Raw genomic sequence first — 26,623 nt, 5'->3', positions numbered from 1 at the left:
CGAAGCGCGGGGTAGGCAGCCCATGCGGCAGCCGAGCGGCGCGGACCGGCCGGCAGGGGGCGAGTCTAAGCGCACGCGTTGTGCGTGTGTGAGTGCGTGCGCGTCCGTCGCAGTCGCACAAAGCCACGATGGCGAGAGCGTTAGACCATGTACGGCCAATTTGCATGTCCAAACGGCCACTAGCCACAAGCTGCTGCACACGGGCCCTCGGCCTGCGAGCACGCTGCAAGCACGCTGTAAGCACGCTGCAAGCACGCTGCAAGCGGCCGGCGAGGCAAGCCAGGCCCTACACTGTACAGCGATATATAGCACTGCCGCTGCAGGGCCCCGCGAGGGGTTCGTTAACGTCTCTATCCGCACGATGTACGCGGCAGCGGCAGCGCGCCGGTTGTGAACAACGATGACGCCAAACATGTCGGTCTCTGCCGAGCAGCGCATCGCGAACGCGGCGCCAGCAGCGCCAGCAGCGACACGGTGCTTTCGTCGCTCCGTCTCTCTCACTCACGGGGCCTCCCACGGGGTGAGACAGGGAGAGACGCACAGCGACCGGCCTCTATACGGAGGCGGTGGAGACACCCGCAACAAAGGCGGCACACACGCCATTGGACATGACGCGTCCCGCGCCCTACTAAATCCCCGGCCTTGTCCCCGGCGTGCTCAAGCATGGCTGCAGGCTGCAGGGCCGCCGCCACCGGCAGCCACCCAAGCAAACCGTAAATACGTGACGGCCGTCCGGAACGTCCGGGACGGCACCAACAGTTCATAAATTGCGCGCACCGCCTACTCGGCTCGGTTCGGCCCGAGAGATATGAGGAGGCCCGAACAGAATAATAGACAAAGATAACTGCGGCGGGATCTGCGAGGTGCCAAAAGGTTAAGGGGCGCGGGAAAGGCTCGCGCTTTCTCCCCCAAGCATGCCGTCGTCGCGCTACTGGCTGCACCGCCGCCCCGCCCCACCCCGATGCACCGAGCGGAGCCTCGTAGACACAGACACCTGTCACCGCCTCCTCCTGGGCCTTCTCGCCTTCTTGTCCAACCGCCAGAAACAAATTGCATCAAAGGGGCCGCGCCGAGGGCCGCGCCGAGGGTCGCGCGCACCGAGGCCGCCGTCGAGCCGTCAGAGGCCCTGCGGCACCGTCCGCCCCGCCCCCGCCCCGCCCCCGCCCCCGGCACAAGGACGGGGAATATGAATAAAAATAGCGCTTTTGAATGAACACCTCGGCCGGCCCGCCCCGCCCCGCCCCGCACTCCCACGACCCTCCTGAATGGGCTGGGGGCCTGCAGCACCCTGCAGCACCCTGAAGGCACAAAGCCGCGCCAGTTGATATCGTCACTCGAACTTGACTTCCATTCCGCGGAACAGAAGGGGCGTCGCCCCGCCATTGTGAGCGCGGCGCGGCTAAGTGTTGATTGCGCACAACATCGAGAGTATCGAAAGGAAAGCGCGCCGTTCGGTGCCGTGCGGTCGGAATGGCCATTCTGGCGGGTCAGTGCGGTCAGGGGGAAGAATTAGAGCGCACCCGGCCCTGGCGACGCGGCGGTGGCAGTGTAGTGTGGTGGCTCCACAGCGCGCCGCCCAGCCAGTCGAGTGAAAGCAGGCAGATTCCTCGCAGAAGACCTTGATGAATTTGTTGGGCCTCAAGAGCGAAGGGTTGCGCTCGGTGTTGTCGCCGTCATTTCTTCCTGTAAAAGGAAAAATATGAAAGACAGCTGGCCGATGCCGCCTCCAGTCTGGAAGCTTTGAAAGCCTGCCTCCAGGGCCTCCAGGGCCTCCAGGTCCTCCAGGCGGATGATCGCGCTGATTCCGCGTAAACAAGATGAAAGGCTTCAAAGCGAATCGAACAGCGCTCCTCCTTTTTCCTTTATTTCTCGTGCATTCTTGGCTTTTTTAACCGGCCGAGTGTCCGCGAGAGTGCGTCTCTGCGCTGCGCGTCTCCGTCTAGTCAATGGGACAGTCGCGTTGCGTCTCTCTGTCTCTCTCTGGTCAATGGGACAGTCAATGGCTCGGCGTGAGTTATGGCCCGGGGCGTTCCTTTTATATCGCGACCTGCGTCATTTCGAACGGCGTTCCGTCGCTCTGTCTCCCTCGCACTCACGGCGCGTCGTCCGCGAGAGAGACAGAGCGACGAAACGCTGGCCTGGATCCTGGATCGTAATGAGTGACTTTTGCGTTTTGCATACGAGTTGCGCTGTGCGATGATTTGTAGCAGGCGGTGGCTGTGAGCTGCGGCGCCGAGCACCGCCTTCTTGTTCTTCTTGTCCCTGTTTCGCGGCCGTTGCGCAAGGCGTGCGAGGGGGCCGAGCCGCGGAGGAGCTCGCCGACATCAAAACGAGCCGGTAAACGGTGAATCCGTGAGAACGCCGCGCTCCGACACGGACTCCCATGCCGCACCTCGCTCTGTCCCTCTCGCACCCCTGCGGGCCTGCGGGACGCCCCGCGAGAGCGAGAGAGACAGAGCGACGAATGCCAGCCGGGGGATGACGCGATGCGCCCTGTCGAATCGGCAATCGGCTGGCCTGCCACCTCCTCATCCCACGCATTTACAAGTGCGAAAGATTGGGCGTGAAAACGGCCTCCTTGTGGTGCTGCGCAGCGCTGCAGCCACACACCTGCCTGCCTGCCTGCGGCAGACTGCGCGTCGCCCCCGCGCCACTACACTGCCAACCACTGCGGGCTCGCTCGCCTGGAAGCGGCTGGAAGGGGCGGCTCCTGGAAGCCGCTGGAGTGGCGGCAGTGGCCGGGAGACGTGTTCCCACGCTGCCCCGCCCCGCCCCCACCCACTGACCCCTTCGATTTTCGATCCCCCGGCGAGGCAGGGCGAGGCAGGGCGAGGCCCGCCGCCTCTGTCACTTCAGACAGGTGCCGGGCCGTGCAGATGCCTTGCCGATGCCTTGCCGATGCTAGGGCCCTCTGTCGCGCTCTCCGTTTCGCCGCGTGCTCTCGATTCCATGGAATTTCGGTAAATCGCCAATCGCCGTCGTTCAGCTCCAGCGCGCCAAATTCGAAAAACATAGAGTAAACATTGAGAGAAGTAGCGGCGCGCAGCACGCATTGTCTCGGCTGTCTCGCCCTCAATCATTTCAGGATTAGCGTGCGGGGCGGCCTGGCCGGGCCTGGCGGGGTAATCTCCCTCCCGCCCCTGTCGCCCCTTTCGCCCTGCGCCCCTTTGTGCCATCTCAGAAAGTTAACCACCGTCGCCTCGCTAATTCCTGCCCCAAAGTTGCTGCCCCCACCCCTGCGTATCTCCCCCCCCCCCCCCCGCCCCCTCCCTTCCGCCCTTATCTTCCAGGCGGCCAAAATTTCGTCCAATTTTCGCTCGTAAAAGTGGAAGCTTGCAGGTTAATTGAGAGAAGCAGCGCCCGCCGCTCCGGGCCTGGTCCGGCGGAGCGGCGCTATAGCAGCGCCGGGGAGGAGAAAGGGAGAAGTAGGCGGAGGGGAAGAAGGAGAAGATGGAGGAGGAGGGGTGCGGAAATGAAGCCAGGGGCCGCAGAGAGGCGCCGAAAGGGTGAACGACGTGAACGAGGAGGAGCAGATAGCCGCATCAGAGTGGCAAATGTGTTGCGGGACGGCCGCAGATTTACCGCCACGGCAAGTCGAGTCATTCTGACTAGGACACGGAACGGGCTGGAATGGAAGTGAGTGAGGAAAACGTCCGGCAGCCGCAGATTGCAGCTGAAGGCATATTGGTTAGGTTAGGTTCGGTTAGGCCAGGTTAGGTTAGGTTAGGATATGTTAGGTTAGGTAAGGCGTGATTAGGTTAGGTTGTCAGGTCAGGATAGGTTAGGTCAGGTTAGGTTGGGTTTGGTTTGGTTAGGTTAGGTTGGGCTAGGTTAGTTTACGTTGGGTTACGTTAGGTGTTCAAGGTACGAGTGGCCTGGAGGGCGTCGAGGGGTCGTCCGGCGGGGCGTCGCCGTCGTGGTCCGGCCGGCGGGGCAGCGGAGATAGCATCGCCCACCGGACAGCAGCGTGCGGCGGCACCATCAGCCCCCCGACGACGCCTCGCCACACCCTCAGGGCTCGCCTGGCTCGCCTGGCTTGGCCCAGCAGGGCCGAGGGCCTTGTGGGGGGAAGCGCCGGCCGAAGAATGGCGGAGGGGAAATTGCTTTCCGATGGAGAAAAATGAGGCGCCCTAATCTCTGGGCCGGCCGCCACCCCGCGCCGTGCGGGGAGGGGAGGGGAGAGGAGGGGGAGGGGCTTATAAGGGTGGCTCCGCTGTTTTATTGTCTCCTCTCAATGCGCCGCTTGCGCCGCCAGCGCGGCCACCAGGGCCGCCACCAGCGCCCCTCCCCGGATGGGATTTGGCACCGAGTTAGCGGCCTTCTTTATGACGGCCCGGCGAGCCCCGGCCCCTGCCCCGGCCTCAGCCCCAACCACTGCACTGGAGTCGCTGGAGAGGCGACAACGCACCCACACTGCACCCTCCGTGAGCCGCGAACGCCGCGCGTCCGGTGTTTTCGGTTTGCTAGCGCGTGGTTTCACAACCTGCGAGCTGGAGGTGGAGGAGAAGATTCGCCGCGTCTTCCGCAGTCAGACCAATCCTGCGATCGAGAAAACTCAAGGTTCTCCCCGGCGGCGGCCGAAGGCTGAAGCATTTTCAAGTCAACTGAAACACGTCATTGGGCAATCGGGTGTGCGTGGCTGGCTGGCTGGCTCCTGGGCCCGAGCCTCAGGAAGCACACGCCATCGTGGCAGCGCGACTTGCCCCGAGGGGCCGAGGGAAGGGGCGCGGGGGCCTGGAGGAGGGGGGGGAGGGGGGCAGGGCACTTCGCCCCATTGTGAGCAGGCGCCGCCATTATCCGTGTAAGCGCGCTCAACCACATGGCACCGAGATAAGCGGCAATCGTTTGTTGCCGCTAGAAGGCGCTGATGGTCCTTCCCCTCCCCTCCCTTCCCCCACCCCCTCTCGGGGCCCTTTGCCCCGCCCTTCACCCGCCCTTCGGGGCTCCGCCTGCTCCGCCTCAAGTGCCTGGCGGGGCCCTGGCGGCGGGGCCCTTCCCGCCCTTGCTGCCCCGCGATAGGCCTGGATAGTAGGAGCGCCAAGTTTTGCGGCGGATTTTCAAGCTGTAGCAGGAGCGGCGGAATCGTCCCGAAACCAGAACAAAGTTCACAATTTTTGCGTGGTTCTTGTGGTGATGTTTGTGGTTTCAGCGAGTGCGGCAGAACCTCCCCCGAAGGCAGTGAAGGCGGTGAGGGCACGAGTGTTGAAGGACTCCAGGACCATCGCGAGGGTGGGGTCGAGCGGCATCAGGCTGGGGAGATCCCGTCGGTCTGTCTCTTCCGCACCCTCATGGGACGCTCCGTGAGTGCGAGAAAGAGAGAAACCTTCCGCTCAAAGTCGGCCTGCTGGAGAGGAAATTACGGAATGGCGCGAGGAAAACTTGTCCCCTCCCCCTCCTCTGCGTCCTCGGCGGGGAAGAAAGGCCGATAACGAGACAATGATGCCATGATGCTGGAGCGAGAAGGCGGAACATAATGCCGCGGGGCTCCAGCCGCTGCAGCCAGCCCTCCAGCCCGGCGCGGCCAAATGAAGCGAGCTGATGAAGAGAGCGCCGCGGCTCCGTCTTTGCTCCAGTCTCGCGCATCGCGCATCGCTCTCGTCTAGTAAATTGAAACCGGAGTGTGGCCAGCTGAATCGGAAAGGCAGGATAACGGGCGGCCCGCCCCGCCCCGCTCTGTCAAACGGAATGGCTTTTCCGATGACGGGTCGCCAGAAGCTCTTTGGAGACGAACGGAACGGACTCTGCAGAGAGAGAAAACGGCCCCAACCGCGCGCTCTGGAATCGAGTTTCGGGCGGGTGAAGGTGAAGGTGCAGTCGGCGTTGGCGCGCGTTTCGTGAGTTTGAATCTTGGCGGGGTGCGGAGCGGAAGTAGGGGGCGTCGCGCAGCAGCCGTGATCGGGAAGGCCGTGCCTTGCCTGTCGGTTGTCTTCTGCAACTGCACCCTCTCCTCCGCCCCTCTCCCCTGTCAGTGTCAGTGATAGTGTAAACAATAACAAGTTCAAGGGATATTTCAACTGATTTCGGTTTTGATTCGAGATGGCTCATCTGCAATATGTTGATGAGCTAGTGAGGGAATACTTGCTGTATCGGGGATTCAGTAACACTCTGAAAACGTTCGATGTCGAACTCAAAGCTGACAAGGATAAAGGTTTCAGGGTAATATAACCTAAGATATTAAATGACATTTCTATATTTTACATTTGTATATACCAAGATTTGGTCGTTTTAAAAAATTTGGATAAGGAGCACGCTAGCGATCGTTTATTTCAGATTTATCTGAGACCCTGTTGCAATTTCTCATGATTACTTTAGACCTGTTTTCTTTGGCTCTGTTTCCACAACAGTATTTAGCATCTTTACTGAATGAAACTTTTGTTTCCAGGTTGACAAACTTGTTGAGCAGCTAACTCAGTATATCTATGCTTATGACCTTACTGCTCTTCGTGAACTCTGGGCTCATCTTGATCATAGAATTTTTACTCGGCTGGAACAAGAGTTTACCCCAGGTACGATTGTGGCCTCATTTCCCTGTGTTTGTTGTTATTGACAACTTCTTATTTTGGGTACAGCAAAGTGAATTATGTCTTGATCTCTTGTTTTTTTCAGCTGTCCGGAAGCTTGAAAATGCTGTGCTTAAAATGTATGTGGTAAATGCAGTTGTGAATGGCAAAGCAGACAAATTAAATGAGTTCTTTACTCGTCTTGCTTCTGAACTGCAAGGACAAGGAGAATGGAAGGACTGGTTCTGTACGTTTAAGTATTTCAGTCAGCACAAACCTCTCTACACTCATGGCTTCAAGTTATGAGGGTGAAGAATTTTTTCTGTGTTAGTGCCTCCAAATAATTTATTTTTTTCTCTGTTTTGTTTAGTAATCCCCTTCTTGAAGAATCCAGAAGAGAGCCCCACATTTGCTGTACATTTTACAAGACAATGGCAGGACACTCTTCTTGTGTCATTACATAATTTTCTTGCCACAATATTCCAGGTGAACCATAGCAAAGTGCCTCGAGTTTTCTAACTTCTGCTATGTTTCATTTTACTGATACTGTTCTTCTCTAAACTAGGTCATGCCATTGCCAACCTTAGCTACACTGGAACAGGATGCCACACGGGCAAAACGTTTGCAAGAAGAGAATGACTCTCTACGTCATAAAATTGCAGCACTAATGGAATTACCGAATGCAGCAGCATTGATATCTGCATTGAACAATGCTTCAGGAGTAACTAGTTCCAATTCTGGTCCACCAGGCCCAGGTTCATCTATTCAAGATGTCATACCCCCTGAAGTCCCGCAACCTACTGATCTTATGGACGATTTCTACATCATTGCTCCGTAAGTTAAAAATGGTCATTAAGAAGAAATCCATCCAATATTCAATATTGTGTGGATTTTAAAACTAGATCATTCATTTTAATCTTTTATTCAGGGAAGGAGGAGGCTCTCAGCCTTCATCATCTGACAGTCAAGTCAAAACGCTTAAGAGCTTGATTCGTAACATTGGAGGACTTCCTAGTAGTCCAATAATGGGCCGCAAACCAACACCAGCAACATCTCAGTCCACTCTTCTTTCACATTCCAGTAAGAATTATTATTTTAGAAGTTTCCTGTCTAATAATCTTATTTTATGAGTTCTTTGATGAATGCTCTAGGTGGTGGGAAAATGAAAATCACATCAATAGCAGGAGGAGTATCAGCTGACTCCCAGCACAAGAGATCAAGTAGTAAACAGAGACTTGGACCTGGGCGCAGTTCTCCAAATGTTGGGTAATATTTTTAAAATTTCCAGGTGTTATTTTAATTAAACTAACTTTCTGACTAATCATATGTTTGTCTTTGTCAAATTGACTTTTTTGTTTTCTTTTTAACTGTCAGAGTGGAAGTTTCTTCTTCATCTGCACGACCCACTTTAAATGTTCATGGAACTTCTACTAATGTAAGTAGAAATGTGACAAGTACTACAGCCCCACAGAGAGGTAGAGCTCGAGAAATCCCGCCTGAGGGCAACACTGCTGCTCGGCAGCCCACAACACCACCAGCAGGTGCTTTTCTCATATTGAGTCAGGTATGTTAAGCTCAAACATAAAGTGGAATACAATAACCTTGTGGCCAATTCCCCTCAGTGAGTCTAAAAAAGTTACTTTCCTTTTTAGGAGCATTACATGGAGCACAAAGTTGCTGCCAGTCACTGCCGCTTCAATGCCTCAGGCACCATGGTGGCAAGTGCGGATGTTGATGGAGTTATAAAAGTCTGGGATGCTGCGCAGACTCTGAAGTAAGTGCATTTAAATAAGGAAGTAGTTTAACGATATGCTTTAAGTATTTTCAATCTTTTTCTTTTCTGCACAGAACAGTGGCATCATTTGATACAAAGTCTAAATTACTAGGATTGGATTGGATATCCAAAAATGAACGCTACTTCATGGCACTAAGTGCTACTGGTAATGTAAGACTTCTAGATACAAATCTTAGCCGTATATTGTGGGAACTGAATGGTGAAAATAATAGCAATTTGAAAGGCTCAAGGTACTTTAAATACTCTCAATTTCTTTTGGATTTTTTTTATGCCAACCAATTGTAACTACTTTACCTCACGCTTTTTGCAGATTGCTAAATTTAGCCTGCAGTCCTATAGAACCAGCATTCTTGTGTTCTATTGCACCATCTCAAGGCCAGGGCAAATTATTATTGTTTGACATAAAAACCAAACAGTTGCAGGTATGTTTGTTGGCTGATTGTGCTATCCTGTGTTTTTCAAATTTTGACAAGAAATTGTTGTGAAATTTTATTTTTCTGCTCTATTTTTATTCAGAGATCACTTACTTTGAACGGCAATCAGAACCTCTTAGCCAATTGCTTTGCTTTCAATCACAATGGACAGCTTGTGGCTGTAGGATGCTCGGATGGCAGTGTCCAAGTGTTTGATATGAGGCGTGGTTCATGCATAGACACCTGGCCAGCCCACACAGGACCTGCACTTTCACTGCAGCTCACACCAGATGACACAGCATGCTATACAGCTGGATCTGACAATAAGGTACGTCATTTCTAGCCAAACTGCTATCTTTTGATTCATACTTTTGCTTCTACGGTAGTTTGTTTTGTTTCTAGATTTGTGGAAGAAGTATGACTCAAAGTGGACAGATACTATGTGAAGCAACCATCCCAGAATTGGCCTCACCAGTGCAGCTCCCTACCAACACAAGTCTGCAACCCACGCAGTTATTTGCATTTCACCAATCTGGGACTCATGTTCTTGTCCGTTGTGGAGGAGGCTCTGTTGTCTGTCAGGTATATTATTTCTTTTTAAATCTTTAGTCTTTGGAGCAGAAAAGTAGCACTACTTTCTGTTGTTTCTCCCTTAGTACTGTTTGATCATTTCGTTTCTGGTTTTACAATTCATTTATTCCAGGTGGGATCTCAAATGGAGCGAGTCTTGGAACTTTCATCTCCTCGCAGTCCTACAATGGCTATTGATTGGGCAAGTGCGAATCAATGTAGCACTTGTCTAAATGCACACGCCAATGGACACATTACAGTTTCAACCCTTCTCACTCCATAAAACTACTAAACTAAGTGTGTAAAAGACCACTTAAGGACTCTTACATTCAACCAAAATTAATTTTTAGGTGTAATCCAAACAGCTAGTTTCTAATTTGTATTCTGAAATTACTACATGTTATCAATGTTTTCAAAGTACCTGGCTTCATAGGTCTGGTAAAAAGATAATGCTCTCTTATTTCTAGATTTAAGTTAGATACTAGACACTGTATATACCAAGTAATGAATCTGTGGCCGAGTCCTACTATAGTCATTCCCATAAGAAAATCAGAGACCAAAAATAGTTTGATTGGGCTGTGATGAGGAACTTAGCATATAACATACTGTATATTTTCATTTTCTTGGTTGTATGTGGGAAAGGGAGGTGAATTAAGAGTGCACTATAGATTGATGTAACTACATTTATTTCCAATGACAGAGATTTTAAATTCTTAAGGACCAATATTGTCTAACTTGAAAAGTCTGAAAAATATTAGTTAAGTCCATTAGGAATATTGTGCATAATTCTTAAATGTGATATATTTTTTGTCACTGTAGTATGATAGTTGTGATAAAATGTGATAATGGTGTCAAGTACTATTTATAAAAAACCAATAAATAATGATTAAAAAATAATTTAACATGCCATCAATTGATTTGATAAAGGAGGCCCTGCTCGTACTAGTCCTGCTGACTGAGTAAAAACCGGAGACCAATATCGGCGAAGTGCTTCACGTATTTCAGCTGGTGTGATAGGGAGTTTTTCCAACTGAAATAAATTTAAACAGTCACTTAATACACCTTCAGAAGGATAACACACTTGTTAACTGCAGAGGCATCTTACCACATTAGCTGTATTTGAGTTAGAGGGAGGGCGCAATGTAAGTGGCCGGAGTGGTCCACCTGGAAAAGTGCCACATGAATCTTGCCTAACCATAAGTGCAAAATCCACTAGCATTGCTACGGTTTCCTTTGCGAGGTAGGCCAGAATATCAATGGCTGGACTACTGATCCGTGGCAGAGTAACATGCGGTTCTCCAGCTAGGCCTGGGTTCAAATTAGAAAAACAACAAAACAATTAAAGCATGTACATATAGATAGTATTGATGAAATTGCAAGCATAAAAGATTTTGCATAGTAAAAGAAAGGACCTTGACTTGTGTCTATCCCAAGGGTTAGCCATTCCAGGAAACGGTGTTGGGTCAGTTTGCTGTTAACAAATGCTGCTCTTCGAGCATTTGAAAATTCGAAATACCTAAGGAAGACAAAAGAAGTTGGGAGAATTGTGCTGATCGTCTACTTGGATTCAGAGTTAAAACAATTTTCTGCAGAGAAACATACCCAGCAGGATCTAGGCTTTGAGACATGCTATCAGCCCTTTGCTCTCGCTTCTGTCGTATGGGGTCCAAACTTGGACTATTCAAGCTATCTATAAGTTCACCACTGGTATCAATTTCAGTAAACATGTCTCGCAGACTAGCAAGTCGACTTTTTTTTGCTGATTCCCCTTTGAAATTTGAAACATCGCCCTCCATTTCTTCACCAGCAGCTTCCATTACGTCAGAACCAGCGAGTGAGGTGAAGTTTGTTCTCATTTCCTTCACAGCTAAACAAGAGAAACAACAAATAAAATTTAATATACACTTTCTACAAACTTTCATTACATAACATTTAAGATCAGCAAATTATCTTCTCTTACTTACAGAGATAAGAATAAAGCCTTCGTAGCTTGTCTGGATTGTTCCTCATGAGAAAAATAATGTCCCTGGGTGTAACTGTTTTAAATCCTCTACGAATTGCCTGCTCCTCAGCTCGCCATGCAATGTTCAACGCTTGTTGCTGAACAATGCTTGCCACAACTTTAGCTGTAGACTGCAATGGTTTTGCACAGTCTCCGCACCCATGCATCATCAACTGAATTTCTGTTCAAGCATATTAAGTTATCGTTACAATTTTCAAAATACAACACACATACAAAATTAACAAGACACCAATCCAATGAAGTTCCGTACCATGAAGGTATATTTGCTCCGTTTCTGACATTATGAAAAGTAGAGAACAGGCAGCCGTAAAATCCAAAATATCTTATTTTAAGACAGAGGAATCCTGAGAGATTATCAAAATAGTTTAGCAGAAGCCGGGAAACATGCCTGTTTCACCCGCGATGGGTCGGTCTGACAAAAACAAACAACAACATCAAATCAACAACAAAAACAACGGTGGAGTACAGTTTTATTGCCAACACAACGGGAACGACAAGACAAACCCGTCGAGGTTTTGACTGGCTCATTTAGAAGCTTGGACTGTCACCTACAATCGACTTGCAGACACTACGAGCTCATCTTGCAGGGAAAAGAAGTTATTGGTGAAATTTTGATGGATTTCGTGGTAGAAGGTAGACTATGCGCCTTCTAAAACTTTGCGATCCGGACCGCCAGTGTCAGTGTCACGTGACTTGTGATGTCACTTACATGGCGACGAGTTGAATGCAATATCATCCACGACCAGTCTAAATTCAACTTTCGTGGTCAATCTGTGTGACTAATTTATTGCGCATTTTAATACTTAGGAGACAACATGATTATAACTTTGAAAAACCTTCAGCAACAAACATTTACCGTCGATATCGATGCTACAAAGACGGTGAGTAGAAGCTCCATTGATGGCGTAAGCCTATTATTGTTTAAAACTAACCACTAAACGTGTCGGGAGGGTTTGCCGGCGTTCCACTATTTCGTCGTTATGCTCGATTTGCTTTTGAACGCCCTGAATCACGTTGATGTAACTGAAGTGGCGTTATGGCGGGCTCCAAACAATGGCCGACCATAACCATATTTAACTGGCTCTCCAAGTTTATTTTTCCCAGCCCGGCGTTTGCGAATGTCACTCCTCACGCAATTTTATGTGTAGTGAGTTATCTCCTCCCCTGCTGTCAGTTCTCGAATCTATTATTGTCCATAGCTCCAACATGATTGCCTACACCTTACACAAATGGCTTAGTCATCCATATATTGTATGTTACTGGTGTGCATTTAAAGTATTTGTTGTTGTATTAATGTCAATTCCACTTCAATTTCTCAAGTGGCTCAGCTAATTTTTTGACTAACTTGTATTGTTATGGCAACATGAACAACCATTGTTTTTGTTTTGATTGCACCTGTCAACCTACATTTGTTTTTGTGTGTTTCGTAGGTGAAGAATTTGAAAGATGAGATCGAGTCACAGAAGGGCAAAGACTACCCAGCTGATAATCAAAGGCTAATATATGCTGGTGAGCAAATATTGATACTATAATTTCTGCTTGCATGAATCAGCATTCTTTATCTTGCTACTCATTCATATCTATTTGTGTACAGAATTAATACTAATATCAATAACTTTGTTTGCTAGGTAAAATTCTTTCAGATGATAGCCAGCTCAAGGAATATAATATCGATGAGAAGAAATTTATAGTGGTTATGGTTACAAAACCAAAGGCAGCACCCCAACCTTCTGCTGGACCCAGTGATCCCACTGCAACTGCTGCAGGAGACAGTGAAAAGAAGGATATCAAAGACTCGTAAGATTACTTTTGTCCTTTGAATTCAATGTTGCACCTTCTGTGTTCAATTTCATTTAATAATTTAGATTTTGATGCTATCAAACAATAGATGAAAGCTGATGTTCATCCTTTTGTTTTGCTTCTCAGCACTGATAGTGGAGGTCAGTCATCCTCAGCAGCCCCCTCTGCCGCTCAAACTAGTGCACCCTCAACAGGTGGAACTACAGTAACTGCTGGCAGTACTGGAGCTCCAGCAGCCACAGTTTCAACAGCTGAGTCTGCTCTTCTTGTCGGCGATGATTACAACCAGATGGTGCAGAATATTGTGGACATGGGATACGATAGAGATCAAGTAGGTGCTTTCATTCTTGAATTAAAATTTTCACTCAGTTCCTTCCATTAGATTGTGTCTCACATAATTTGGCAACTCAGGTAGAGCAAGCATTGCGAGCATCTTTCAACAACCCTGATAGAGCTGTGGAATACTTGATTAATGGGATTCCGGCTCAGGCTCTTGAAGCTATTCCAAGAGAAGATGGAGCCCCAGATGATGCTGACCCAGATCCCGCTCCACCCTCCTCTCCGGCAGGTAGTACGTGCAAATTCATTTTATTTATGCTTTTTAAATTCTCATGTCAACAATGGGCATTAAGTGACTATGCAGCTCTGGCATTTTTTTGTCCATAATTCTTAGTGTGAAACTCATTTGCTGCTGCTGTATTTTATTCATATATTTTCTTGTCCAATTTACTATGATGAGTTTTATCTTATTCCTCCCTCAGACGAACCTTTGGCCTTCCTGCGGTCTCAGCCCCAGTTCCAACAAATGCGCCAGATAATCCAGTCAAATCCCCAACTCCTTAACACGGTGCTGCAACAGATCGGACAAACGAATCCCGCCCTCCTGCAGCTCATTTCACAGAACCAAGAGGCCTTCGTGCACATGCTCAATGAGCCGGCGGGTGGTTCAGGCGCACCAGCCGCGGCCGCGGAGGGGAACGAGCCCGCCGCCGGCAGGGGTGGCCGCGGCCTCGGCGGCCTTGGAGGTCTTGGCGGCCTTGGCGCGGGAGGTGTTGGTGGCGGCGGCGCCTTTGAAGACGCCCCCGGAGTCATTCAAGTTTCTGCTCAAGACAGGGAGGCCATTGAGAGGGTGAGTAAATGGTGGTAGCTTAGTCTCTCCACTGTTGGTTTGTTTGGTTGCAGTAATGATGAAGTTCCTTTTTCTGTTGGCAGTTAAAAGCCTTAGGCTTCCCAGAACACCTTGTTATCCAGGCGTACTTTGCCTGTGAGAAGAATGAAAACCTGGCTGCAAATTTTCTACTATCACAGAATATGGATGACTGAGTTGAAACCACCAAATCCGTTTGCCATTTCACATTTACAGAAAGTAACTCTTCTATATTTGGTACTACCTTAGTCAATATTTCGTTTAGACTTCTTACTGCGAAGCAGAATAATGGGGCTGTGTTTATACTTGAATTATTCTAGCAACTTGGATTATGCAGAATTGCTTCTGGATTTTACTATTTTTTCTCTATTTTACTTGATGCATCCAGATTGGGCACATGATAGCCTGAATTGACTAGTTGCAAAATGCATGGTTTCCCCAATTTGGTTTGTGTTGTCATTTAATCTTCTGTTAAATTAATGATTTGTTTTTATTTTATACTGATTCCCTCTCTCTCTTTTTCTGTGGTGTGTAACAATTGTACTTCCCGTTTTCCTGATTTGTTGAACCTGTTGCCTTTTGATATCTGCTGGTATGTTCTCCTCGGACACTAGTTGCCTGAGGAGGATGATTGCTAGCAAGTCTGTAAAATTTTGTACATACTACCATGACAATGGTTCTTACAGTCTAGCCAAAGCTGAAGTGCCTTAGCACTTGTATGATCTATAAAATTTTTCATACTTTCAGAAGGGAGGTGATAATGTTGCTAAGGTTAATTGTTCAGTGAAAAGGGTATGTGACTTTGAAAGATTTTAAGTCTCTAGAATCTAATTTATTTAAGGCTTCTTTCCACGAAAGAATGACTTAAGACTGCCGGATTAGGGTGTTTACCCTGGTGCTAACACCATTATTCCAAAAGCAAGAATGCAGTATGAACTTAGTTAAAATCCAGATGGATCTGGTTGGACTGTAAGTGTTTGTAAAATTGTTTAGCATTAATAATAAAAATATGTTATGTCCTTTTGCTAAGTCTGTTTTATAATCAAAACAATTTTATTGCTCAATAAACCTGGAAGTCCAAATGTTAAAAGTACAAACTATACACCTAAAGGGTGAGAAAAATTCTACAACTATTTCAGCTTGTACCATTCAAGAAGGGAGAATACATTTACCTCTCATTGGTGACCAGGTTCCTGTTAATTGACATCTTATACTAAGATCACCACCTCTCTGAAAACCAGATTGACATTCAAAAGTTACCATGTTACCAAATTCTTCATCCTGGCCAACAGCAGTCGTACTAATCAAGACCATATTTGGGAAGTTGGGTGGTGACTGACATTTAATGGCTGTAAATCAACAAATAATAAACTGAAGCTCCATAGAAAACTGTTAAATTTCTTAAGAAATAAAGGAGTAATAGGAATACACACGTTTGCAGGAAGAAGTACTAAGCCATGTTCCATTTTTGCCACATACCATTGTGGATGGTCCATCAAGCCAAAATCCTGGTCTGCATCGCACTTCAACAAAAGTGCCTACAGAATTTTTGATTTCCAATCTGTCAGAAGCGACATATCCAAACTCAGGGGCCTGTAAATTGTAGGATAGCTACAGTAGCTAAATATTCATTTTTTCCTGAGGGGGGTGAAAAACCCAGAGAGTATGGTGACGTACCTTGGGGTGGTCACATGCAACATTCAAATCTGTAACATTCTCCTGTAACTCTGGTAAACACGCTAATAGTTCAAATTCACTACTAGTTGACTCTTGAGAACCACTCATGCTCCAAGAACCATCAAGTTTGCACTCCCAAGATAATTTCCCTCCTGGCACTCGTTCTGCAATATAGTCGTTGGATTCCAATGACCCACCTTTCGCTCTGCTAAGTCGATATGTTTTCTTACAAGAAAGGGTGGCTTTGTCATGAACTTCCTCTCCAGTGAGATCAAGAATTGAATGAGGTAAATCATATGGAAGCCCCTCGGTATCACATGTTACCTTTGCACACTGAGTTATTTCCAATGGCCACCACACTTTATCTTTGCAAAGTTTGTTCTTAGGTCCAGAAATATTGTAGTCAGTTTCACACACAGCTGCCACCACCGAGCCTAGAGAATAATTGGCATTGGCGATTACCAAGCCATGCTTGAGTTTCCATGAGCCATGTTCCAGGTTTTCAGGCTGCAAGCAATGTTTCAGCTCACATACAGGCAAGGTCGCATTAGACTGATCTTCTGGATTGGGCCAGTGTGGACACCAGTTTCCCTCTTCATTACACTGCATGACACCAGGACTCCCAGGGGCCAGTTCATATTCAGGTTCACACTCATAATATACTTTTTCTTCGTACAAAAACTGTTTCCGTGAATTTTTCTCAAAACCACCATGAGAAATTCTGTGAAAAAAATATTATGATGGGACATGAAAATCTAGGCAATGTCTTTTCCTTGTAATTATAATTGAAATACCTACTCAGGTGGACTAGGACATGAGTTACGTAGACAATCTGGCATTGTTTCATCCCAGGTACCATCATACATGCATGTAAGAATATGAGCACCATCAACATGGAACCCATTGTCACATGAAAAAGTAGCAATTTGAATACCCCCAGCTTTTTTGCCCAAAGCAATTACACCATGTTCTGGTGCCTTCAGAGGTTGGCACTCACTACCTAAATATATCAAACTTATTATAAAATTGAATTATTATTACTATTTTGTTAATGTTGTTATTCGGACATGTGATACCTTTACATATGGGAGGCTCCCCACTCCATTTTCCATTAGCCTCACAAACTCTGGTTGTGTTTCCAAGGATTTGGGCACCAAAGTGACACATGTACTTAATCGTGTCTGTATAAAGAAATGAGCGTCCGGTGAATGTCCCACCGGGAAGGTAGCCTGGGAAACCACAGCTACGGCCTGTAATTTAGGGCATCTATTAATACTGCTTTTACAGACATAAACGTTCAGAATAATTTATTATAGGGGCACAAAAGTTCTACTGACGCACACACTCAGGTGGATCTCCTTCCCAAGACCCATGCTTAAGACAATACCTCTTGACAGATGTCAATTTGGATTTATGTATTACAAAACCATCATCACACTCATAAGAGGCATAAGTTACATCATTTGCTTTGACCAATTTCACAGTTCCATGCCATAAGGAGGCAAGAGTAGGGCATTCTGAACAAAATGTTGAATTTTCCACCTGCAAAAGACAAAAAGAGAATTATGATTCTGACTCATCCTTTCCAAGAAATTATTTTAACAGACAACCTGTACCTTAATTTTACCACGAATATTGGGTAGAAAATCAGTCCATCTGACAACAGAACCATCAAGACTTAGTGTGCATTCTCTAGCCAGAGTGATAATTCTAGTGAAGCTCAACATGTAATCCCACACATCTAGCTTATAAACACGCCCAATGAGTGACTCAGACTCACTAAACCCTCCTCCAATTCTGTCCTGCTCTTGTCCTAAAACCAATTTTCCCCCACCTGAAAAAGTAAGTTAAACAGCTGAGTGCATGCTAAGGTATAAATTTGCAGGTAACAACAAAACCATTAGGCTGCATTACCTCGGACGTGATGATTTGAGGACAGTCCAGATCCCATATCTCTTAGAACTCCGTCAAGGTGTATGCTCCACAAACCCTGATTACTTTGCCAAAGAACACATATATGATGCCAGAGTCCATCATTGGCTGAGACATCGGTAACAACTCGGTCCCCATTGACATACAACACAAACCTGTTTTGGTAAGAAAATCCATGTAACAAAATTAGGATTCCGGTCAAAAATTTTGTTTTATTTTACAAACTATTTTTTTTCCTTACCCATTGTAATCTGTCAGAGTGAATGTGTTAGATTGATTTTCAGTAGCATAGGAAAATGCGGTGCCATAATTAAAACCATCTTTAGACTTCAGCCAGAGACACGTCGTCAACTAACAGGCAATTAACACCATAAATTCCAATTAAAAACTATAAACCAAGATAACAGCCATTATATTTCGGCTTAAATTACCTCAGTGAAATTTTGTGAGGGAAAATCGACCATGGAATAGTCGGTAACACTTGGAGAATGCATATACAAAATAAAATTTGAATGCAGACCTAAAACATTTAAAACATTTGTTATACTTTCCATTTAGCAATACAAAACATAAAATGAGAAGAGGAAAAAAATTACTTGTTTGGCAGATGTATCCGGCAAAGTTTGCTGGGCAGTGGCATAGGAATTTTCCTTCCTTCCTTTTTACACAAGTGCCATTGTTTAAACATGGTGAGGGTAAACAGCCATTAAGTTCTTTATTACAATGCTCACCTTCCCAGCCAGGTGGGCAAATGCACCTGAAAGTTTAAACTTATATGCAGACAAGTGCTCTAACACAATAAAGTATGTTTGAGTCTTGGAAATACTCATATGCAACTTAAAAATATTTTACCTGTATTTTTTTGTATTTAAAGGGACACAAGAGCCACCATTGAGGCAAGGATTTTCTTCAAAGCACGGATCAGCAGGTTCTGTTTCACAGTAACGGCCTGAATAACCATCAGTACAAGAGCAGGTGTAATTTGCCACACCATCAATGCAAAGCCCATGATCACCACAGGGACCATTAAAACAATCATCAATGTTTTCATCACAATTTAGTCCTTTAGGGAAAAAACACCAATTAAGTATAAAAAGAATCAAAATAAGGATAAAAGTTTTCTTCCCACACTGATTGCCAAGGTAAATTAATTTTACCTTGAAATCCCTCCAAGCAATCACAAAAATACCCATTATTCAAATCTTCACAAGTGCTATTGTTTAAGCAAGGGTTTGGTATGCATTCATCAATGTCATCCTGTAAATTAAAAGCTAATAAGTACATAACAGCCCCCTAAACCGTAACATAACATCAAAGGCAAAATATTACCTCACCTGACAGTTTTTACCATGAAAACCTGGTGGACATTGACACTCATAACCTGAAGGCTTTTTGTTACTACACTGGCCGCCATTCAGACATGGACCTGAACTGCAATCATCGATTGCCAGCTCACAGACAGATCCTATACACAGGAATGAGATGCTTAACAGCCCACAATGAATAAAACATGCCAAAGTCTCAATAAATTACCATAAAATCCTCGCTGACAATCGCATGAAATAAAACCAAGCGGGATAGATCTGCACGATCCTCCATTTTGACAGAGATGAGAAAGGCAACTACTTGGAGAAGACCAGTTGGCTTTACCAGACATCTTCAAACATTCTTTAATACTTTTTGCTCCTTTTTTAAATGAATGCAGCCCTGGTGGACACTGTAGACAGTTAGTTGCTCCATAGTTCGGTTGAAATGAGCCAGTATTACATGGAAAGCATGGAGAAACTGAATTTCCATTTTGAGCTCCTGACTTGAAGGTACGTCCATATGTGCCAGGCTGACAAAGATCTATTAAAGGGAATTTTAAAAAAATTTGAGCACATAAACAAATTTAAGAAAGTATACTGCATTCATAAAACAAATACATATACACACAATTACAATCAAGTACACTCTGAGAGCTGTCATATCTAGTAGACATTCCATTAGGACAGCTAAAACAACTTGACTGTCCTTTTAAATTTTGATACTTTCCAAGCGGGCAAGGAAGACATTTGTGAGGAGGGGTTGTGAAAAATGATCCAGCAGGACATTTCACTGAAACAAAATATTTCTGAATAAGTTCTTAAATAAATTGATAAGTAGATTAAGTGACCTTAAGTTATTACCGCAGAAGCCTGAGCTGTGAGGCACACTTCCATTGGCACAAGTCAACACTTCTTTTCCTTTCCAGTACATTGTTTGCTTGCTGATATTTGGTGGAAGGGTAATTAAGCTTCTGCTAAGAGAATCCTTTAACTGGCTCAAACCACCATTTCCTAGCTGTCTTGCTTCTGGCTCCTCTGTATCTTTTAATTTTAGGAAAAGATACCAATTAATCAGAAAAAGGGGGAAATGTCCTAATCAATCAAAAATTTCATACTTACGAAACTGAGTGTTCACAGTAAATTGAATATTAATGCTGCTGGCAGATGACCTTGCAGTTGTATCTCTTCTTCTAAATTTTGATTCATAGGACTCTTTCGAGGACAATGAACCGATGCTACGTTTTCTGTGGTGAATAGTATTTGTTTCCTCTTCTTCAAGGGAGGCAATTTCTTCACAGGTTGCATTTGTATTAAGAATGTTACATGATGTTTCAGTTGTATTACAAATATCTTCTGATCTTCTAGAGAGCTCTAGCTGCACTAAGTGTTTTACCTACAAAACACTAGAAGTGAAAAACATGCCAGAAAAATCTGAATAAACAGTGGTCAACTCACACACACCTTTGATAACAGCTCCCTGTCACTGCATGCACCCTTATTCGCAATGAATGTCATCTCTCCTTCTTGAGATATGCTGTTTGGCAACACAGTTTCTGTAATTTCAAATAAAATAATATTTAAAAATCAGTGCAATCATAGCTAATTAGAGATGCAAATTTTCCAGAAACTTTCAAAGGGTCGGAAAAAACCCGGAAAAGTTGGAAAAAAACCCAGAAAATTTGGAAAAAAAGGAAAAATAGGAAAATTTAGTTTTTAGGCACTATGAACATGAAACCTACTACTTTTGTGCTTTGTTACAACTTAACTTATATTGACAACCCGAGATTCACAACAGCAAGCTCAAAAAAACGCACGAGAAGGAATCATAACAGGGTATAAGTAGTATGAGTGCACTGAGAATCGTATTCACATAGGGATAAAGGTATGCTTTTAGCCTACTTTCAGGCGAAATGCCCGACTTTTTGCCAACTTTTCAGGCTGAATCTTTCCAATTTTTCCGAGGCCAGGGAAAAAAACGGAAAAAAACACTGTTTTTTTCCAATGTTTCCGGAAACTTTCCGGGCATTTTCAACCCTATAGCTAATTTTATGCACAAATGTTCTGTTCTATACCTCTACATTGGGGTAGAGTGAAAGAGTCAATAAATTGCTTGTACTTTTCATTTTTCGAAACAGGGCATGAAAAATACAAGGAGCCATTTTCATACATGGTTAAAAAATCAGTTTCTTCAATGCCATTCATATCAAACACATAGCCTTCATGACATGTTGTAGAGCAGTTGATTGAAATATCACCGTCAAGGTTGCAAACGGTTGTGGCATGAGGAGGCTGATGCCTGCATGGACTATCTGGAAATGGTCACAATTAAAATAAAATAGTGAAGTCAGAAGGATAAGAGTACAGGAAACATATCTAATAATGAAAACCAAGTAAAACCGGTTTGACAAACCTTCCACAACAATTTCAAGCACACAAGTACTATTGTTACCAGATTCATCAATTGCCACAACTTTTACATCCGTTTTACCAACAGGGAATTCCCCATAAGAATGTGAGCTCACCACCTGTGATCAAAACAACATAAAATGTATATGGCAAGACCACTTAAAATTAAACAAGTACCGACGGCCTGAAGGATATTCTTTGCACACTAGCGACAGAAACACCACTTACTCTCGGCTTTTTTCCTGAATTGTCATAGAATTCTGGCTCTAACCAAGAGACAGTGCGGTTGCCCCCAGTTTCCATGAGATGAATATGGTTGGGAGATATACAGGTTTCAATCATTGGAGGTTCCTTGTCTGGAATAATAAGATGAAAGCTTACTTTTCTTCTTGATGGCTTGAGAAGAGTCAGTCAAAGCACTCACACCACATACCTAACACAGTGATGGTCATATTACACTGAGCTTGATTGTGACTTGAATCCATAGCTATGAAGGTAATTTGAAGGATACCTATTGGTATTTTCATGGGTAAGGACAAAGTAGGTTGAGACCAGACAAAAGGTGGCTGGCCAGAATTATCTAAAATAAAAAAAAATAAAAATAACCCAAACAAGAGTTTACGTTGAATACAACAATATCAATAAAGAGACTGCAGAAAATACATACCGGAAGTTACAGGAGAAGGAATCACAATTGTGGCAAATGCCTCACCAGTATCAGATGATGTTTCAATATTGGCAGGGCACAAAATGGCAGGAGGCTCTTCATCTAGCCAGAACATGAGCGGATTAAAATATAAGATTACAGTGATTGATAAATAAAGGAGAGTCACTTCCAACCATACCTAGGCACTTGCTGGCACTTGACTTTAATGACCACTGCCCACCTTTCCCGCCACACTTACGAGAAATTGGGCCCACTAGTTTGTAGCCTTTCTCACAACTTATATTGCACCTCTGTCCAAAAGGAAGCTTTGAAGAGGCTGTGCAGGATAGAGGTGTGACTAATCCATTGAATACTTTAGGCAGAGGCCGACACGTAATAGCTAAAATAAAAGGAAATATTTTTTTTTTATTTTTAGATTTGAAATTGTTTATGACAAATGTGATTATAACTTACGTTTGCACACAGTGCGGAGTCCATCCCAACGGGCCAAAGGGAGACAAATGCGTCGTCTAGATCCAACAAGTAAATGACCAGGTCTACATGTGAACTGACACTCTGTATCAACAGCATAAAGAAGAGATTTAGAATCGTCTCCTGCAGGATCCAAAAAATCATTTGACATAGAGGGTGGAAGTGAGCATTTCAGATCTCCATTTTGAGGCATCTCTGGATTAGGACACATTTTCACTGTAATGAAAAACAACAACAAAAAACATATGAATCATTAGGAAAATTAGAATAGTTGACAAAAATTGTCACACAAAAGAATATGTAAAATTGTTTAATGATATTACCAATGCACTTTGGCTCTTTTCCAGACCAAGTGCTGTTTTCCTGACAAAGACGTATACTTGACCCATGTAAGGTGTAGCCTGCTTTGCACCTCACTCCACAAGCGGCATTAAAGACCCTTTGACACAAGCCTCCTTTCACAAAATATCCATTTTCTGGTGGATAAATGGGTGGGCATGTTATGACTGCAAGGCAAAACACAATTTCATTTTTAAACAATTGCACTCTTGGGAAAGACTTACTACACCCATGGCAACAATGGCACTGATAACAATAGAGTTGGTCAGGTTGCCTCTGAAGGTGGCAGAATAATTTTAAAACCCAAATAAAAATAGAAAAACACAAAACCATCAGAAAAAAAATCATTCAGGCTGACTCTTAAGTGATTAGCTTTGAAAGCAACTGTCTTTGAAGTATGACTATGACTACTTAAGATTGGTTAACTATGGCAGTCTCAGACCAAGACTTAAAGCATTTTGGAGTAGCGGCTGAAGAAATATGGAAAGCACGAGTTGTAAAAGAAAAGCTTATAGCCTCGCAATGGCCTGTAAAATGGAGCTGGATGGTGGATGAATATAAGTGAGTGCCTTACTGAGACTTGAAATCTCTCTAGACTTGGCAAGTTTCAGCACCACAGGATATTTGTTTCTTTACAGTGTGATGGCTAAGCAGTTGGATGAACTGAAAAATTTACGTCCTGTGATAGGCAGGCCAAAACCAGTAGAGATACGTTCCTGTAAGCCCATGCCCGACACTTCATCAAGAGTGGTGAGAGACATATTAAATGAAATTGTATGAGGGGATGTCCAAGTGCTCTTTTAATATGCTTTTAATATGCTTTTAATATGCCATATAGATTGGATGGCTGACAAACCGACCAGAATTTCGGCTCGAACTATATGGACCCTATGTGAAGAAGTATCCAATATTTCCACCACCTATTGACTGAAGGTTTCCAATCCATAATGAAAGATTGAAAAGTATTTTCTACAGCATTATAACAAATTACGAGTAAATATATTTTTGCTTTGTTTATTTCTACTCACTTTCACAAAAGTCACCACGAGCAGCAAAGCCTTTTTTGCACACACAGCTGGCTCTTGATGACGCATTCCCTACGTTTGTGATGTGATTAGGGTCAGGACATGGTAGGCAAACTGACTCATCACCTGCTGACAGACCATCATGGTATGTTCCACTAGGACAAGCTATATAAAAAAAAAGAGTGAACATGATCAAATGAAGATCTAAGATTTAGAACTTAGTCTATGAAAATTAATTAGAAAATTTACGTGTGCATGAGTCTTTTAATCCTGAGCCATAGTAGCCAGGGTTGCAAAGGCATCTATAGTGCCCCGTCCCAGTGCCGCATGAGCAACGAGCTTGGGCATCACAGCAGCCACTAGAGTTTCTGGCAGAACATAATAAATTGCAGGGAGCCATGTCGGTTAGGACTTGGTAAAACCCAGAGGAAAGATCTGCAAACATAAAAAAGGTATATATAAATTTCTACATGTATTTGGTGTTGGTATGTTGGAGGTTTGTGGTTTCACACAAAGTCATTCCCCTTCACCTTGATGAAGAGCTCTTCTTACCACAGCTTCAAATTGGCCAAAACTATCTACAAAATAAGAAAAATGCTCAGCAGGAGGTGAGGATATATTTTGAAGCTCAATAATATTTCCTGATTGTATGCCAAAAGTAAAAATGTAAGTTCCATTATCTTTGAGGATCTGAGCTACTGGCACAGGATCACCCCCATTTGAAAATCCATCTGTGATAAGGAAGACTGCTTTTTGAGCTCCCTCTCTTGACCGCATCAACACTCCCTAGGAAAGAGGCAAATCCATGATTCATAATTATTGTTTTTTATTGCTCTTGAATATCAAGATAACATACCTGTGCTTCAAGTAATGCTCCTAGTGTGTAGGTCAGACCACCTGTGTAATTAATGTTCAAAAGATGGCTATGTAACATGTTGCACTTATGGTTTTCTGAAGATGGATCAGTTATGTGATCAATATGACGAATCTGTAAACATTAGAATGAAAAGCAATTAGAAGAAAAGATGTTTAAATATCTGGAAAATTTTCAGAGAGCAAACATACCACTTTATCTGGATCAGAAAACGTGATTACAGCAACTCTTGTTTCATTCACAGCTATTGTGAAGTCTGCTAGCAACTTTTTGACAAACTTGAGCTCACTGATAAAATTTTCATCACCCATACTTGACGAAGCATCAATTAAAAAAACTATGTCCAACTAAATTGAAAAGAAAGATTTTACTTTAGGAGAAAGCCGAAAGATGTGGCCTTACAAATTCCATTTATCTTTCTCAGTCCAGTCATAGTCCCAAGATAGATGCATGGCATTGTGCGACCACCTAAATACTCAAACATTGATGATTCCATAAATTTTAAGACTTGTACCTTCCTGTTATCACGCATTTGAAGCATCTCTACTTTCTTTTTCAATATGTCTCCCAATTCATCCACTTTTTTCTTAACATGGCTTTGATTATTGAATAATCTGTTGCCTTGATTTTCTTGCGCTTTCAATGTACTGATAACTTCAGTGGCTTCCTCTCCCCCTTCCACAAGTGACACCCCATTCCACGTCGTCCTTTCAAAATCTTCATCAAATTCGGATGTTGTAGAAGAAGAAAGAGCACAGTTTGAAGCACAATTTAACAACACAAGGGACAGCGCAGAATACCAGTGCCACTTGCTGGCAAAATACATTTCTCTGTTAATAAGTAAAAATACACATGAATTTCTGAAATAAGAGGGTTGTTTCTTTCTCAGGGGAATTCATGCATATGTGTTTGAAGATCACAGGCAGTCACCAAAAGGTTAATCGACACAGGCAGACATGCTTAATAAACACTCCAAAAAAACAAAAGATGGGATCAAAGTTCGCTTACAATGAGCTCACTGGTGTGGCGTCAGTGGGGAACAATGTCAGCATGTTAGATGCAGGAAGAAATCTAAAAATACTATTGAAATGTGGTCCTGCCAAACTTGTTACACCATAATTTTATTGGTAAATAATAAGATAATTCTTCTACGCTATAACTGACATTAGTTTAATCCAGATGAGGTGGACAAAGTTTTCCCGAAGACAAACTTGCAGTCATTTTTTAAAAATGACATACAAAACTTAATGAAATTTGATACCATTTTGAAAGAACCGGCAAAGACATTATTTACAAACACTACACCTGTCAGGTAGGTCAGGTAAGAGAAAAAAAAAACAAAAAACACTGCGAATAGCGGTAGTGAAAATGGATTACTGGGACTCAAGATAAAAAAGGAAGGTATTTGCCATGCAAAGAAGAAAACGATGGTAATGAGTGGGTCCAAATTACTCGCTACATTTATATTTTGATGAAGTTGGTAACAAATCTATTCATGTTTGGGTGGTGGCAAAACCGAATCTGCGCCAAAGCCAAGTTCACAACTGTGAACAATGTTTCAGATCAGCTAAGAAAGCAATTTTACTGAGGCTGTCACGAAAACCTTTGATTCATCGTTTTTGACACGAATCAATGATACCTCCCTTTAAATCGGCTGAGAGAAATTAACTGTTATTC

General features: G+C 44.4%; 5 protein-coding genes across 12 annotated transcripts; 3 read left to right on the top strand and 2 right to left on the bottom strand.

Moving 5' to 3' along the window:
- Positions 1-5,937: 5,937 nt before the first annotated feature.
- On the top strand, positions 5,938-9,973 carry LOC117653849 (WD repeat-containing protein 91). The gene is made up of 14 exons (XM_034399813.1): positions 5,938-6,156; positions 6,383-6,506; positions 6,607-6,747; positions 6,871-6,986; positions 7,066-7,334; positions 7,429-7,580; positions 7,652-7,766; positions 7,875-8,064; positions 8,153-8,274; positions 8,349-8,525; positions 8,606-8,717; positions 8,812-9,036; positions 9,111-9,290; positions 9,412-9,973. The coding sequence occupies exons 1-14, from the start codon at positions 6,037-6,039 to the stop codon at positions 9,559-9,561; spliced, it is 2,193 nt and encodes a 730-aa protein (XP_034255704.1). The 5' UTR covers positions 5,938-6,036; the 3' UTR covers positions 9,562-9,973.
- A 185-nt stretch (positions 9,974-10,158) lies between these two features.
- Positions 10,159-11,877, bottom strand: LOC117653852 (transcription initiation protein SPT3 homolog). Of its 2 annotated transcripts, none has more exons than XM_034399819.1 (7): positions 11,854-11,877; positions 11,552-11,713; positions 11,243-11,461; positions 10,881-11,145; positions 10,691-10,794; positions 10,384-10,586; positions 10,159-10,308 (listed from the first exon to the last, which is right to left on the bottom strand). In XM_034399819.1, exons 2-7 carry the CDS (start codon positions 11,580-11,582, stop codon positions 10,177-10,179), a joined length of 954 nt encoding a protein of 317 aa, XP_034255710.1. In that variant the 5' UTR covers positions 11,583-11,713; positions 11,854-11,877; the 3' UTR covers positions 10,159-10,176. The 2 variants fall into 2 exon arrangements, with proteins under 2 accessions (XP_034255710.1, XP_034255709.1); XM_034399818.1 differs by lacking the exon at positions 11,854-11,877 and adding an exon at positions 11,806-11,826.
- A 103-nt stretch (positions 11,878-11,980) lies between these two features.
- Positions 11,981-15,277, top strand: LOC117653850 (UV excision repair protein RAD23 homolog B). Of its 2 annotated transcripts, none has more exons than XM_034399815.1 (7): positions 11,981-12,182; positions 12,732-12,810; positions 12,930-13,098; positions 13,228-13,432; positions 13,513-13,669; positions 13,863-14,230; positions 14,314-15,277. In XM_034399815.1, the coding sequence occupies exons 1-7, from the start codon at positions 12,117-12,119 to the stop codon at positions 14,422-14,424; spliced, it is 1,155 nt and encodes a 384-aa protein (XP_034255706.1). In that variant the 5' UTR covers positions 11,981-12,116; the 3' UTR covers positions 14,425-15,277. The 2 variants fall into 2 exon arrangements, with proteins under 2 accessions (XP_034255706.1, XP_034255705.1); XM_034399814.1 differs by having other exon boundaries at positions 13,513-13,672.
- Positions 15,266-26,586, bottom strand: LOC117653847 (sushi, von Willebrand factor type A, EGF and pentraxin domain-containing protein 1-like). Of its 6 annotated transcripts, none has more exons than XM_034399808.1 (34): positions 25,955-26,572; positions 25,461-25,776; positions 25,138-25,293; positions 24,929-25,060; positions 24,603-24,858; positions 24,322-24,507; positions 24,076-24,237; positions 23,032-23,214; positions 22,691-22,924; positions 22,416-22,616; positions 22,238-22,339; positions 22,004-22,150; positions 21,799-21,926; positions 21,575-21,689; positions 21,237-21,473; positions 20,626-20,717; positions 20,284-20,557; positions 20,026-20,199; positions 19,793-19,954; positions 19,391-19,705; positions 19,192-19,322; positions 19,015-19,114; positions 18,710-18,920; positions 18,454-18,614; positions 18,289-18,377; positions 18,099-18,208; positions 17,840-18,012; positions 17,542-17,759; positions 17,263-17,467; positions 17,002-17,175; positions 16,724-16,925; positions 15,926-16,646; positions 15,682-15,841; positions 15,266-15,597 (listed from the first exon to the last, which is right to left on the bottom strand). In XM_034399808.1, the coding sequence occupies exons 1-34, from the start codon at positions 25,996-25,998 to the stop codon at positions 15,398-15,400; spliced, it is 6,471 nt and encodes a 2,156-aa protein (XP_034255699.1). In that variant the 5' UTR covers positions 25,999-26,572; the 3' UTR covers positions 15,266-15,397. The 6 variants fall into 6 exon arrangements, with proteins under 6 accessions (XP_034255699.1, XP_034255698.1, XP_034255701.1 ...); XM_034399807.1 differs by having other exon boundaries at positions 20,026-20,205; positions 25,955-26,570; XM_034399810.1 differs by having other exon boundaries at positions 20,026-20,205; positions 25,461-25,663; positions 25,955-26,567.
- Positions 23,314-24,026, top strand: LOC117653854 (uncharacterized protein C20orf85 homolog). Its single transcript, XM_034399820.1, has 3 exons — positions 23,314-23,608; positions 23,686-23,797; positions 23,886-24,026. Exons 1-3 carry the CDS (start codon positions 23,475-23,477, stop codon positions 23,976-23,978), a joined length of 339 nt encoding a protein of 112 aa, XP_034255711.1. The 5' UTR covers positions 23,314-23,474; the 3' UTR covers positions 23,979-24,026.
- Positions 26,587-26,623: the final 37 nt, after the last annotated feature.

This window comes from Thrips palmi, unplaced genomic scaffold (assembly GCF_012932325.1).
Source record: "Thrips palmi isolate BJ-2018 unplaced genomic scaffold, TpBJ-2018v1 HiC_scaffold_8, whole genome shotgun sequence".
In the NCBI taxonomy this organism is placed as follows: Eukaryota; Metazoa; Arthropoda; class Insecta; order Thysanoptera; family Thripidae; genus Thrips; species Thrips palmi.
The sequence above is the reverse complement of the archived record's forward strand: the minus strand, read 5'-3'. Positions and strand labels throughout refer to the sequence as shown.

Coding starts and splice junctions, on each gene's coding strand:
- LOC117653852 (XM_034399819.1), bottom strand. CDS start 11,582: ATGTCAGAAACGGAGCAAATATACCTTCATG. Junction 11,146..11,242: donor AAGGCTTTATTCTTATCTCT/GTAAGTAAGAGA, acceptor TCTCTTGTTTAG/CTGTGAAGGAAATGAGAACA. Junction 10,587..10,690: donor TGGGATAGACACAAGTCAAG/GTCCTTTCTTTT, acceptor ATTTGAACCCAG/GCCTAGCTGGAGAACCGCAT.
- LOC117653849 (XM_034399813.1), top strand. CDS start 6,037: ATGGCTCATCTGCAATATGTTGATGAGCTAGTGAGGGAATACTTGCTG. Junction 6,987..7,065: donor TTCTTGCCACAATATTCCAG/GTGAACCATAGC, acceptor TCTCTAAACTAG/GTCATGCCATTGCCAACCTT. Junction 8,275..8,348: donor GATGCTGCGCAGACTCTGAA/GTAAGTGCATTT, acceptor TTTTCTGCACAG/AACAGTGGCATCATTTGATA.
- LOC117653850 (XM_034399814.1), top strand. CDS start 12,117: ATGATTATAACTTTGAAAAACCTTCAGCAACAAACATTTACCGTCGAT. Junction 12,183..12,731: donor ATATCGATGCTACAAAGACG/GTGAGTAGAAGC, acceptor TGTGTTTCGTAG/GTGAAGAATTTGAAAGATGA. Junction 13,433..13,512: donor TGGGATACGATAGAGATCAA/GTAGGTGCTTTC, acceptor TTGGCAACTCAG/GTAGAGCAAGCATTGCGAGC.
- LOC117653847 (XM_034399807.1), bottom strand. CDS start 25,998: ATGCTGACATTGTTCCCCACTGACGCCACACCAGTGAGCTCATT. Junction 20,206..20,283: donor TACTGTGAACACTCAGTTTC/GTAAGTATGAAA, acceptor TAAAATTAAAAG/ATACAGAGGAGCCAGAAGCA. Junction 19,955..20,025: donor TCACAGCTCAGGCTTCTGCG/GTAATAACTTAA, acceptor ATTTTGTTTCAG/TGAAATGTCCTGCTGGATCA.
- LOC117653854 (XM_034399820.1), top strand. CDS start 23,475: ATGGCAGTCTCAGACCAAGACTTAAAGCATTTTGGAGTAGCGGCTGAA. Junction 23,609..23,685: donor TGGATGGTGGATGAATATAA/GTGAGTGCCTTA, acceptor GTTTCTTTACAG/TGTGATGGCTAAGCAGTTGG. Junction 23,798..23,885: donor CCGACACTTCATCAAGAGTG/GTGAGAGACATA, acceptor TATGCCATATAG/ATTGGATGGCTGACAAACCG.